Source organism: Stenella coeruleoalba (assembly GCF_951394435.1).
Source record: "Stenella coeruleoalba genome assembly, chromosome: 8".
NCBI lineage: Eukaryota > Metazoa > Chordata > Mammalia > Artiodactyla > Delphinidae > Stenella > Stenella coeruleoalba.
The window spans coordinates 45,310,544-45,325,177 of NC_137154.1; the positions used below are offsets into that span (position 1 = coordinate 45,310,544).

Below are 14,634 nucleotides of genomic sequence, written 5' to 3' on the forward strand. Positions count from 1 at the left end.
GTGGAGCCGGGAGGTCTCTGGTGGACCAATGTCCTGAATTCGGCTCTCCCTCATCAGAGTCAGCGGCCTGACACCCAGCTGGAGCACCAAGACCCCGTCAGCCACGTGGCTCAGAAGGAAAGGGAGAAAAAAAGAAAGAAAGAAAAATAACAATAAAATGAAATAAAATAAAGGTTATTAAAATAAAAAATTATTTAAAAACATTAATAAGTAATAAAAAGAAGAAAAAAAAAGAATGGAAGAAAGAAGAGAACAACCAAACCAAAAAACAAATCCACCAATGATAGCAAGTGCTAAAAACTATGCAAAAAGAAAGAAAATACGGAGAGACAGAACCATAGGCCAAATGGTAAAAGCAAAGCTCTACAGACAAAATCTCACAAAGACTCATACTCATACACACTCACAAAAAGAGAAAAAGGAAAAAAATATATATGTCTTTTGAGAAGTCTGAGGTCTTCTGCCAGCATTTAGCAGTTGTTCTGTAGGAGCTGTTCCACATGTATTTCTGATGTATTTGTGGGGAGGAACATGATCTCCACATCTTTCTCCTCCACCATCTTGAGGGTCTCCAGTATTCATCTTTAAATTGCCGGTTATTGTGGTCAGAGGTTTATCATATTTTTTTGAGTCCTGTAACATTTCAACTAATTACTATTTTCGGATCTGTTGCATTACTAGTAGAAAAGATTGGCTGGAAGAAAAGCATCATTCAAAAATCTAAATACATTAATTTTTCCTTATAGCAAGTACAGGAGACTTATAAAATGAATTCATTAATGTTTTAAAATTCCCCTCTTTTGGCATGTTAAGTTTTATCTTTCTGTAATCTTCATCCTGTATATGAGAAAGGAAGATAAAATTATCCATTAATTTATACTTTTGTTATAAGTGCTTTAATTTATTTGTATTTCAAAATGAGGCCTGTGTTAATGCTGATTGGCTGATAACTAAAATACAAAAAGCATTTGCAAAAGAGTGAAGGGTTTTAGTGGAATACAAGTTCAGTATGAGCTCCACCATATTATTCTGTTCTCAGTGCCATATGAATAAAATACCAGAGAGAGAAAGTAATGCTCTGTATTCAGCCAGTTCTGAAATAACAGATTTATTTCTCTGTACTGCACTTTAAGAGGGACTGTAACAAAATAATGGGCTTCAGAGAAGGACCTCTAGGATGTCAAGAGTTTGGAAACTATTTTGTGAGGCCCTAAGGAAATTTTCTCAGGTAATAACCTAATGTTATTTGATAGCTAAAGATAAATATTTAAGTAGCTGTCATAGAAAAAAGGGTTAGAGACTGAAATAGAATCAGTGGGTATAGTGGATATGGAAACAACTTTCTCCTCAGTATAAGAGTTTTCAGCTAAATAGAGCTGCCCAATGATGAGACTGGGTTTCCTTATGTGAAGAGTGTACTCTCAGGTAGTGTAAGTAGAGTGCAAGGAACAGGTTGCGTGACACTTTTCAGGGGGTTTAAGAAAAATGCTTCACTGAAAGGTTGGGCTATATGACATCTGTGATTCACAAATCCTGAAAAGTTGTAATTCTAATTTTGTTTTAGTTTTAAATGCCAGCAAAGAGGTAAGCTCTGTAGGTAGTTTTACATAATTACAATTGTAATTAAGTCATAGGTGTTATGTAAACTGACAAAACACCATTCTACATTGCAGTTATAAACAGGACCCTTATTCATATATCAATCATTCTTTCTAACCTTATATATTGATATCTAGTTCCTATTTAACTTTGATATCACCATATAAAAATCTGTGTAAATCAGTAATCATTAAGTAAAACCTTATTAGTACTAATTAGAAACACACTCATCTGGTTTGTAGGTAATTTTTTCCTACTGAATATAAACTGTCTCTGGAAGTTAGACAAACCAAGTGCTGACAAAAGTAAATTTCTTAATTTTTTATTTAATAAATTAGAATTAATTTTAATCCTATTATCAACATAATAACTTCAACAATTTTGGCTAGTTTCTCTATTACATTTTTACATGTTATTTTATTTTATTTATTTTTTTGCTGTGCAAAATTATCCCCATTTATTGTTGTTCAACTGCAGACTCTACTGCCTCTGGTGAAGGCACACAGCACGTTCTTTTCATAAATAACACCCTTCAGGACGGCCCCTTCCTGTTTTACACAGAATTGTCTTAGAACTTGGGGCCAAAGTAATTAAAAAGCAAGCCAGTGAAAAACAGGGACTCCTGAGGCCAGTGGTACTAAACTCACAGGCCAGAAGGGGGGACGCTGTGACCTCTCCAGGAGCTGTCCATTCATAAGCTGACAAGATGTAACCTCTAAATACAAAATTCCATTTATCAAAAACAAATAGTAGTCAAGCTTTAGCTACAGTAGGTACTTCCTCTTGGAACAGAGAACTGTCTTACATACCAGAAGGTAAAGGGCGACCCAAAATCCCATCTGCTGGTCAAGCCAAGTGCCTGTTCAAGAGGCTGGGGACAGGGCTGAAGTAAGAAGGCAGCCATCAGCGAAGACCCCACCAGCCAAGCAAGTGGTCCCCTCCGAGGGCACAGTCTCTTGTGATGCCAGGTGTCCCAACCTGGACCTCAGCACATGGGTTACCCACTGGGGTCACATAATCTTCCTAATGATGTGATTCTACCAAAACCCACATATTTTTCTTGACCAGACTCTGATTTGGCAAACTAAGTCCTAGCTTGGTGCTTGCCCCTTCACAGGGACATGATTCAGATCCTCATATAAACACCACAAGAACAGCTAATGGAATCAGAGTGCTGAGCTCTCATTTATGACACAAACTATTGAGATGACATTCTTGGTTCATGTCACTTTCAGAGATTGTGGTCACTAAAAGAGCGCTTCAAAACACTTCATTCCATCCTACTAAATGCAGAAATGTGCTGAGATAGGCATCACCAGCAACTTTTCTTGTTTTTAAATGCTTAAAAACAAAAGGGTTTTCCAACCATAAGCCAGTCCTCATGCATCCTGCATCCCCTAAGGGGGACTGAAGCATAACACAGACAACTACAAAATATGCCCTAGAAAAATGCAAGATCCTCATAAAACCAACATCTCCCCACCAAACATCCCACTAAGTCAGCACAGAAGCGGTGAAGGCTCATCAGAAAACACAAAATGAGTATTAGAGAAATAGAGCTTGAAACACTGAACATGATTTCCCCATGATCCTTCTCGTAGCCCTGCGTCCTCTCCTCCTTGCTGCTCCAAAAGGAGGGATGCCCTACTCCGGCAAGGGAAGAAGGAGCCCAGGAGACAGCGGCCATCCTTCCCTCTGGATCCGGGCACATGCCAAGTCTGACTTATGGGTCAGAGAATTAGGTTCTAAGAATTCAATGCTAATTGCAGTAATTTTGCACTGGGGAACGTTTACCAGAATTGCACACAGCCATGGGGCTGACCAGAAAGCTGAGTCCATCTTTGTGGCTGGAGATGTTTTCAATAACCCTCGCACTCCTCTGCTCCACTCCTGCACCAGTCCTGTGCCTACCTGAGCAGTGGAATTAAAGCAGTGGAACCAATCCCCCCCTCAGCTGGGTTATACTTTCACTGGTTGTCAGAAGTTTCTGGTACTTCTGGGGGGTGGAGAGGAGGACTGGCAGAACACCCTGCCCTGCTTGCTAGACTCTGCATGTCATAATGGTACAACATGTATGAGTTTGGGTAGCTCTGCCGGCTGTACTAGAAGTGATCTGTCAAGATGTTGTTGTGGCCGTACTGATAGTCCCCGTGCTGGGGGAAGAGGATGCTGTTGTGGGGCTTCTCTAGGGGGCTCCGATGATGCTCCTTACTGCTCAGGTCCCCCATCGTGACAGGGAGGGCTTCCGGGCTTGCTGATTCGTATCTTACTTGGTCTTATTGCACAGAAAGACCCCCAGGATGGCCGTCATCATGCCCAGGACGTTGGTGCTGGTGACCGGGTTTCGCAGCATGATCAGGGGCACCGTGATGACCATGATTCTCTTGGTGGCATTGGCAACCGAGTAGCTCAGAGGGCTGATGGAGTTGAGGATGCTGAAGGCAATGACGTTCTGGGCAAAGTTACAGAAGCTGCTGACAGCCAGGAGCAGAAGCATCCAAGGCCACTGGGACACATAGGTCAGGTCGCTGCTGACCAGGAAAGCTCAGAGGTCCACCAAGGACCCACGTGGGGATCATGTAAAAGACAACATGGCAGCCCAAGCTGCTCAGCAGCTGGAGATGGTGGATCCTTGACTCTCGTAATACCTTTTTGGAGAAAATATTCTGAAGTGAGAAGCACAGTGTGGCAGCAAGGGCGCTGACAAGCCCCCACATGTCGAAGGACAACTTGGTGACTGTGGCCAGCAGGACGCCACTGATGATGGGGATGAGTGACAGGTACACCTTGGTGCTGTTTCTCCATGATGATCCAGGACAGGAGGACCACCGAGATGGGCATGGTGGCCTTGACAGTGTACGCGTAGAACATGGGCACCTTCCAGGTGCTGACGTGCGCGGACACAGACACGAAGTACTTGCCGAAGGCAAGCGGCAGCATGTAACGCCGTTAGAAACGCGGCAGCCACAGGCAGCTGGGCTGCTGATGCGGTTGGGGCCCAGGGCACAAGAAAAGTGGCGCCAGGGGCACACGCCAGGCATGGAGCAGAGGCTGGAGACCCGTGCACAGCGCCAGGATGTGGCACAGCGACAGGGTTACGGGGAATGGGAAGGCGCTCTGGGTCACCTTGTTGACCACGCTGTCGCCCGCACTCAGCGCTTAACGCAGCAGGCCGAGCGCCGCCACCGGCGCCCTCGCGCACCCCGCCACCCCGACCCCGCGGCTCCCAGGCCCCCTGCGCCCCCTACCTGTTATTTTAAAACAGACTTTGTAAAATGCTAAAAATCAGCTTCTTTCTTAACTACCTAAACAGTACCATTTTGATGTATACTAATTGCTTTGCTTGTTAACTCTTATAATGATTACTGTGTTATTTAGGATATGGCTTAACTCCTGTAATAAAGCATGCAAAATACAATGGCTAAAACAAAATGGAATTTTATTTAGCGCTTATGCAGCAGTTTGTAGATAGAAGTGTTCCATTATGTCAGACCAGTTTGCTCCATGAATGCATTCAAGGTCCAAACTTCTTTGCTTCTTGTTCCTCCACTAGAATCCACTCAGGCATTGTCATCCTCTGAATGTTCAGGGTTGGGTTACTGCCAGTTCATAGTTTCAGCTATGGGAAGGGGAAAGAGACCATAGGAGGGCCTTACATCCCCTCTGTTTTGAGTACCTGGGAGTGTGCACATCACTTTTCATGTTCCATTGGCAGAAACTTAGTCACACACCATACCTAATTTCAGAGGAAGCTGGGAGATATATCTATAGCTGGGAAGCCAGTCTAGACATACATTTTATTAATTACAGATTAATTTTTTTTTGTCTTCTTCAGTTAGATGTAATCATAGCTGATTTGGATGGAGGCACTATTAAAATTCCTGAATGTATTCACCTCTCTTCCCTTCCGGAACCACTTCTACATCAGACTCAAGCAGCTCTTTCTTTGGTATGATATATTTTTTATAGTAATTTTCTCTTGATTTAAATCTAAACTAAGATAATTGGATATCATTTATTGACAGTGTAATTACTTAAAAAAGATATCTTCTTAAAACATGAATATATTCTCATATAGTAGTTAGAATAAGATGATTTATTAGATATTATCTAAAGAATATACTTTGAATCCTAACTGAATATTTGTTCTACATTCAGTTTTTCACTCAGCATACTTATTTAGTAGTTACTATATACTGAATACTGTGCTAGGTATTGGAAACACACTTGTGAAAACAAGACCAGACTATGCCTTGAAATCCCTGAATCTCCTAACATTCCTCATTAGAAGCTAGCACCTGTTCCTTTTCCTTCGCCTTCTTTATTGACATCTCATTTCTCTTTGGTAGGTGTGCTTCTTGCAAAACAATGTGATAGCAACCGGTCAGTGTTTCCAAGTTACTACAAAAAAGATGTAACCTAGTGATAGATTAAATGTCCAGCATTCTATGCAGTGAAGTTTTAAGAAATATTGTGACTTGGGTGTTTCTCATTGAAACAAATTTAATTCTTTTGTCAACCTTTGTTTATTTTTAAAAGTACAGTATTTTATTTTACTGACAACATTTTAGGTGCCCATTTATCCATCATCAGAAATTTGAAACTTAGAAATTTTGCATTCCCTTTCAAGTCATTACTAGAACTAAGACCTTCATATTCTTCTTGAATAGTATTGCAGTCTGAACTGTTTAAAATCTTTTTTTTTTTTTCCCCTTAAACAGGAACTTAGGAACTCAGAAGTCTAGGATTACCAGGAGGGATTTATTCTCAGAATTGTTAGTCCTTATGTTGTTATAGTGGATTCTGTGGAATGGGAACATTTAGAGAAGACTGACTTTTCCTAATATAATTTGTAATCTGGAATACAAGGTGTGATAGAGTAAAAAGCAACTAGTTTAGGACTTAGGAGAACTAAATTCCAGTCTACATCCTGCCACTTGATATTTTGAGCAAATCACATTACATCTCTAGGCCTCTGTTTCCTAGTCTTTATCAATAGGATGAATATTTTATACAAAGGATGACAAATGACTGTTTCCCAGAGTGAAGTATCGAGATGATTTGGGGTGGTATGTGGCAACTTTTTTTATTTTAATAATTATGTATTATAATGTTTATTAAAAATAGCATACAAAACCTGTGACTTCACAGATGGTATCATCTAAGAAAATACTAGATTTAAAGAGATAAGATAATTTAAAGACATTTTAAAGAAAAATCTTAGGTAAATAATTGCATCAGTCGTATATGGATATAGCAAAAGCTGAGAAGGTAGTATTTGAGTGATTGAAAAAAGTTTTATGTTTCTAGAAAATTAAATAAGTTTTAAAATCTTATGTATGATTACTTAATGATATTTTTAATTATGCAGGAATTAGGTACCAAAATTAACAAAGATTAAGATTTTAGTTCTTAAATCAGTGGCTCTTGGTAGAGGTTCTGCTGCACACTGGTAAACCTTAACCTACAACACCTGTGCCACCAAGTTTAATCAATGAGTAAAATTCATTTCTGATAAAACTGAGTATGCCTACTTATGTAGTTTTCAAGCACTGTGGTGGATTATGTACGACAGTGTACATGAGAGCATAGTATACTGGCAAAACAGGACCAAAAAGAAATCACATTTGATGGACTGTGTGGGAGATTTGACACACAAGTATATGAGCTTCATTTGGTCAGTAAATAATTGTAATCAAATGGTTACACAGTACTCCAACTGTATAATAATCACGGATAATTTTATAGACATGAAGATGTTATTATACTGTAGTAATGATTTGGTGATTGGATTGTAAATATTATCGATATTTTGGTGTCGTGTATAAGTGTTGTTTTGAGCCTTTTGGTCTATTGTAAGTATGTTACGAAACGCTGAGTATTTGAAAATGATTCTGCAAAGACAAAAATTTGCTACATAATGATACAAAGTTATTTTTTTCTTTTAAGTCCTGCATGGACCTTTCTTTCCCACCTGCTCCCCAACCTGCTTTCCTTCAAAGCCTAAGACAAATGTTAGTTACCTTCTTTTTTAACTTTCCCTAGGTTGAATTAATTATACTTTATATTCATATATTACTATTTTATATATTTGTAATACTTGTCACATTGTGTTATACTGTTACCCCTCTGGACTTTGAGGTTCATAAATTTATTTCCTTTCTCCTCAGTATTGTAATTAATTAACTAATTTTTAACTACACTAAGAAACATAAAAACAAATGCTTAAGATTTTCAAGTGTATAGACAAATAACTCTGCCCTAGACCATTCTGTTTCCAGAAGTGACTACTGTTTTACAGTTTAGTGTGTATTTCAGAACTTCACATTTTCATTTATATATATATATATATATATATATATCAGTGCATGTACATATATAGATTTAGGATTTATTTTGTTTTATATTCAAATAAATGAAATCACACTATGTGTGTTTTTCTAGAACGTGGGTTTTTTAAAATTGTTTATTTATTTTTGGCTGCATTGGGTCTTCGTTGCTGCCTGCTGGCTTTCTCTAGTTGCAGCAAGCCGGGGCTACTATTTGTTGTGGTGCGCGGGCTTCTCATTGCAGTGGCTTCTCTTGTTGCGGAGCGCAGGCTCTAGGCGCGCAACCTTCAGTAGTTGTGGCGCGCAGGCTCAGTAGTTGTGGCTCACAGGCTCTAGAGTGCAGGCTCAGTAGTTGTGGCACATGGGCTTAGTTGCTCCGCAGCATGTGGGATCTTCCCGGACCAGGGCTCAAACCTGTGTCCCCTGCATTTACATGCGGATTCTTAACCACTGGACCACCAGGGAAGTCCCTAGAACATGTTTTTTAATTAAATATTTTTTCTTGCTTTTCACATAGTACATACAGAGCTGCCTCAGCTAACTCATTGTATTTCATGGAGGGAATATATTGTAATTCATGTACTGACACTTTTTCATCTTAATGCCCCAGGTAGATCAAATAATAGATTTTATTGATATTACAATCTTTTATGTAACAAAGCTTCTTTGCTTTAGATTCTACACCCAGATTTGGAAGTAGCAGATCATGCTTTCCCCCCTCCACGAACAGCTTTATCTCACTCAAAAATGCTGGTAAGAAGTTTAATATTTAAATTTGATGTTTTTCAAAAGAGTTGCTTTTCTTTGTATGTTTTTCAAAGAAGCTGAGTATAGTGAGAGTTAGATGGACAGCCTAGTAAAGGTGTGCCAAATTAGAAATTAGGAGAATTGTCACTGACTGACCTTGTGACCTGCTCAAGGAGAAGCCTCAGGCAGTACACTGACTGGGAGGGGGCGTAAGCTAAGACTGTTGCTCTGAGGAGGCATGAGTAAGTATGGGACAAAAAATCAGAACATAGATTAGAGCCTGAAAAACTGTGTCAAGCATCAAATCAAAAGGCTCAGGCAAGGATAAAAAAGGGAAGCTTACAAAAAATGGAAACAGATTGTTGGTTACAGGAGAGAATTAAGTTTAAGGAGTGAGTGGATGAATGTAGCTCCAAATGGAAGCCATAAAAGAGTGAATATATAACAGAGACTCTTTTTTAATTTTGATTATTGCATTTCTTAGAGATGAGCTTTGTGGTCAGTAAGGAACATTATAGAGCTGCACACCTTTGACAAATTATGAAGCATTTTTAACTGTTTCTTCGTCAATTAAATAAGAGGTTGACTAAATAAATCTGTAAGTTTCCTTAGAGTTCTAAAACTATGATTTTTTAAAAATCTGAATTATCAAAACAGATTTTTGTCATACCTTATTAATATAAGAATAGATTTTTATAAATTGGATAAACTTTGGAACAGTTTCATAAGCCTTTAAGATACAGTCTTGAGTGTTTTCTTTTGTATTTGTGACTGTAATTCATTTGATGGATATAAAAATCAAATGACTTGGGAAATATGCCCTTCTCTAACATGGTGAAAGGGGAGACCCTGTGATTTATGGTTTTTTCTGAGAGGAAAATTGGATGTACTAGAAGCAAGTTTTGTTTGGTTCAGCTTTTAAAAGAACTATTTAATGGCCTCTACTCTCCAACAGTGGGACAGACTAGATGTCCATCACTTAATGCTGCCACAAATGAGTCTTCTGTGTAGGAAACACAGACAGATTTATTAAATAATCTCTCAGGTTCTTTCCAACTTTTCGACTTTGTGATTTTTCGTTTGTTTTTTTAAGCAATTTAATTATCTAACATGTTTCTTCTTATATTTTCAGGATAAAGAAGTGCGTGCAGTTTTTCTTAGATTATTTGCACAGCTTTTCCAAGGATATAGATCATGCTTACAACTCATAAGAATTCATGCAGAACCAGTAATACATTTTCACAAGGTAAGATATAATATCATATTGTATGTATCCAAAATGTAGACTCTATTTAATAAAACAACTTGGTTATCTTTTTCTAGCCATGTATTTTGACCTTAATTTATCAAATGTGATTATTTAAAATCTCTGCTTTTTGTGGTTAGGTGATAATATTTTTCTTCTTTTCTATATTTTTATTGGAACGTAGTTGATTTACAGTGTTGTGTTAGTGTCAGGTGTACGATAATCTTTAATAGTACTGTGGAGCTGACATATTTTCCTTTATAGTATGGTAACTTTAAGTTGATTTTTCTTTTAAAATTGAGGTTATTTCTGATTTCCCCTCATGCTTTACAGACAGATTCATTTTTATTCTTTTCAATACATGTAGTATTTCAGGTATCAAAACCCTTTTAGAGAGGAATGTATTTTTTAACAACACATTTATGCATGAAGACATTTATTCAGGCTTTGATCTTTCTATTATATTTATGTTTTGATCATTCATCCATTACTAAGTGATAACTTATTCATTTCACATTTTCTTTCTTTACAGACAGCTTTCTTGGGACAGCGTGGTTTGATTGAGAATGATTTCCTCACAAAAGTTCTCAATGGAATGGCATTTGCAGGTTTTGTTTCAGAAAGAGGTCCTCCCTATAGATCCTGTGATCTTTTTGATGAGGTATAGTTCTTATCAAATGAATGCATTATTTACACACAAAATTAGACTAGTAGATAAAAGTAGAGAAGTAGTGTTTTAAACAGTTAATCAAAATCAAAAATATTTATTATTATGCATATCAGATCTTGATGTTTATAATGTGGATTAGAAAAATTAGAAAAAACTATAATTATTGGATGTCTCAGAAATACATAAAAATCTTGAACAACTGAGTTTTTTTTTTTTTTTTTTTTTTTTTTTGGCTCCGCTGTGCAGCTTGCGGGATCTTAGTTCTCTGACCAGGGATGGAACCTGTATCCCCGGCAGTGGAAGCGTGGAGTCCTAACCACTGGACTACCAGGGAATTCCCTTGAACAACTGAATTTTAAATATTTGATTAAAATCTTTTTGAAAAATTGACAGTGATTGTATAGATAGAACTTATCAGTTTTATAGAGAGAAAGATCTAAGTTCAATGTATAAATAGTTTATTTCAGACTGCAGTTACATTTAATCTATCAGTGTCTTAGAGCCATAGTTTAGCTAAGCCATTCTTTTTTTTTTTTTAACTGTTATCTTTATTTTAATCAAAGCTTGGAAAATAAAGTAGGGAAGATACAATTTCAGTTCCTCGGTAAAAGATAGAACCACAAATAAGGGTATTTTCTTAAGTACTAATCCTTGGAAAATATAGCAGATTTCAAGTAAGAATTAGCACCTTCTTTGCGTTTAGCTAAGCCATTCTTACTAATCAATAATCAGCATTTGTCTAGCTCCCTTAGGAGATACTAAGTATATTTAAGACAGATTTAGTCTCTATCTTCAAGGAATTGGCCATATAAAGGAAAAGTTAGGGCAGATGCAACTCACAATAAGGATCCTATTTTTTGCTAGTTGTGAATTTTCTTATTGTAATGCATCTTTCCATTTATCATTTAACTATGTTCATAGCAGCCCATTCTGGTGGATAGAACAATGACTCTTACTCCCATTTCAGTTTCTGGAAGAACATTATATTGGAACCAATAAATGTAAAAGTTAAATGTAAAAGTTCTTAGAAGTCTATAAAAGAAAAACACTCCTGGCACCCAAGGTAGTGAAGAATAGTAATAGTGATCATATTATGCTTCTGGTGGTCTTATTTTATATAGAGAAGTTAGGAATCAAGGTTTTAAAGATGCTTGGTTCAGAGAAGGGTCTTTTATTCTCTGTAAAGATAGTTAAGTAAGGTAAGAATGAAAGAAAAGGCATATGTTTTAGTTCTGAGTATGGAGATCTGCACCAAATGCTTTACTTAATAATAACACAAAGCATGTGAAGATCTAGGAGAGATTGCCCTGCGGTGGACAATTTTTTCTGATCACTGTTGATCTCTGATTCTCTAATATGATTGATCATTGGTTATCTAATACTAACATATACCAGCCTTTAGATCTTGAACTAAGTAATTGATACATAATGTTTTATGTGGATGAATTAGGTGCTCCCCAGGGTCCTTTCTAGCGCCTATGCTTTATTAGTCTCTGAAGCATTCTAAATAGTAACATTGGTTTATGTACCCTTTGCTTTCTATCCAAATTCCTTTAGTAGCTCTCTCTAGCATCTTCATCACAACTAATAACCCAGATTGATTACTTCCAGAAAACTTGCTTGCCGGCTTGCCACAGCCTCTGACTGTATTTGTAACTGCTTCCCTTGTCTGAAGTGCTCTCTTTCTCCTTTTCAGTCCATTTTCGATACTCTTCTCATATCTCACCACCTCCTCCAGACTTTCCCAGAGTAGAGGACTCTGAGAGCCACTAGTCTGCATTAGCCTTTATTTTATGTCTCTAACTTTATATGGCAACTTGTCTTTTATTATGTTCATTTATATACTTAAGGGATGGATAGATAGATAGATAGATAGATAGATGGATGGATGGATAGATTGATTCTTCAGTTTGGAAACAATGATAAGGCAAGGACTCTGTGTGAGATTCCTATTGGGTCTCCCCTTAGTGTTCATCCAGTTCTGTGTTCTGTCTACAGTGATGATTTTTGATGTCTTATTGATGATGTTACTTGAAAACCAGTTATTTGTATGTTTACTTCAGTCAAGGGCTTAAAAAAAATGGGACACCAGACCTAAGTAATTTCTTCTTCTACCCTCTTTGGCCATTTAACTGGTTTGCAGGGGAATGTGCTTTTAGGAAAATTACACTTGCTCCTGGGAAAGGGATCCTTGTTTTCATTTAGCCAAGGGCAGCCTGCCACACACAAGGCTTATGGAGCTTGGAGTGACAGCTTGCACTGTGTGTTGTCTTGTCCCCACACTCCCATCAAATAGACCTGCTAGAAGGAAAGAAACGTTTGACTTTCTTTGGCAATCCTTCTGAATCCTGGCCTAGAAGAGGTGGAGTCATAGTTTTATATGTCTGCTCCAGTGAATCTATTAGTTCCTTGCATGAGAATTCCTACATTATACCCTTAAAAAAAAATCCATCTGTTTACCTCCTCCCTATACCTCATTTTTTCCTGTCAGTACTCTTTGCTCTACTTCAAGTGTGCACACTAACACAGTTCTCCCAGTAAGTTAGTTGGTTAGGAAATGGATCAGAGTTTATAAAATTTGAGAACTAGAAGGAACCTAAAGGTCATCTTGTTCTTCCGTCTTATTTTAGAGATGAAGAAACTGAAGCTCAGGAGTTTTAGTGACTTGTTTCAAATCATGCTGTTAGCATGCTAGGACTAGAGTGACCCAACTTGAACATTTGGTTCATATTTTGTGAGTTAGGGAAATGTTTGAAGACTTTCTGACCATCTGAAATTCTCTGAGAGAATTCTCTGAGTGAGACCTGGAGAATGAGAGAAGAATCTGAGTTCCAGAAATGACTTTTTCCAAGACCCTAAATCAGCAGAGAGAGACCACCAGAACATGCAAGGGCTTGACTGACTCTGTAACTGTAAAATAGAGGCAAAACACAGTAAAAATCTAAAACAATTTGTTTTAATAATAGTATACATTTTGGATGCTTTCTGGTTTGCAAATTGTGTGAAATTTTCACACAGTTTTCTATATTCAGCATATTTGGGAGTTGATGTTTTACCATTTGATTCTTTTTCCAAGTTGGTAGCTTTTGAAGTAGAGCGAATTAAAGTTGAAGAAAATAACCCAGTGAAGATGATAAAGCATGTCAGAGAACTTGCTGAGCAACTATTCAAAAATGTAAGTAAGTGTATTTATTTAGACAGCCATTAATTTTAAAAGTATTAATAAAGTATTTTGTTTGAAAAATTAAAAAGCTTTGTATTCCTAGTGATTATCTCTTTTGTTCTGATTTAAAACCTTTGGGACTATGAGTTACAAGATATTACAGTTGGTACTGGGCATCAAAATAGACCTCACTTTTCAAAGTGATTTTCCTGTCAATTGCTCTATTACAAAAACATATTAGTCACAATTTTCCAGTTTGTCATTTGCCTTCATTGTGATTTTCATTTAGGTCTCTGTCTTCTTAAGAGTGTATTGAACATTTTTGAGATGTAAAGATTAGACTCATTGGAAACCAGAACTGCGTCAGACAGAATTGACCAATTTACTCTGCTCTAGCTTTGTACAGTGATTGTCCACTGTATCAGGAAAAACTTTGAGTTGTATTGTTTTGAACATATAGGGAGTGAAAAGCGAAAGAAAGAAAGAAAACTGTCAGGTGACTACAGAAACTCAAGGGTGAAAATATTCCCTGAGAGAAGAAATACAGTAAGTTAAAAAGACTGGAATGTGGTAAAATATGCATTTGGATACCAGGAAAGAAGAAAACCTAAGATGCACACAGAAAAGTGGATTGTGGCTAATGATATCTCCTGCGTGTGAAGCTTTTCAGAGTTGAATCTTTTTACTAAGTAAAGGGAAGTAAGTGGGAAGTATGGTTTTCCAGGGGAAAGTTGAGGGAAGATGCATTTTAAAGGAAATACAGTTAAGAAAGATTTTGGGTCAGTATACTGGTATTGTATAACTTCATTATTTGAATAGGTGGACCTTTTTGGATGTTGGATCATTAGTCAGTGCTTTGTCACATCCATTCGAAATCTGA

The 14,634-nt window shown here is 37.4% G+C and overlaps 1 protein-coding gene and 1 pseudogene across 6 annotated transcripts in view; one reads left to right on the forward strand and one right to left on the reverse strand.

The window, feature by feature from the left end:
• SBF2 (SET binding factor 2) overlaps positions 1-14,634 on the forward strand; it is a 472,518-nt gene that overhangs the window by 268,692 nt on the left and 189,192 nt on the right. For all 5 annotated transcript variants that reach the window (XM_079929044.1, XM_079929040.1, XM_079929042.1 and 2 more), the window contains 5 exons: positions 5,435-5,548; positions 8,604-8,681; positions 9,808-9,921; positions 10,454-10,582; positions 13,668-13,766. In XM_079929044.1, coding sequence (XP_079785170.1) covers positions 5,435-5,548; positions 8,604-8,681; positions 9,808-9,921; positions 10,454-10,582; positions 13,668-13,766 — 534 coding nt within the window. The remainder of the gene's footprint in view (positions 1-5,434; positions 5,549-8,603; positions 8,682-9,807; positions 9,922-10,453; positions 10,583-13,667; positions 13,767-14,634) is intronic.
• On the reverse strand, positions 2,972-5,291 carry LOC307189820 (solute carrier family 35 member E1-like; annotated as a pseudogene). Its single transcript has 2 exons — positions 5,256-5,291; positions 2,972-4,847 (listed from the first exon to the last, which is right to left on the reverse strand). The product of its transcript is annotated as a solute carrier family 35 member E1-like (transcript).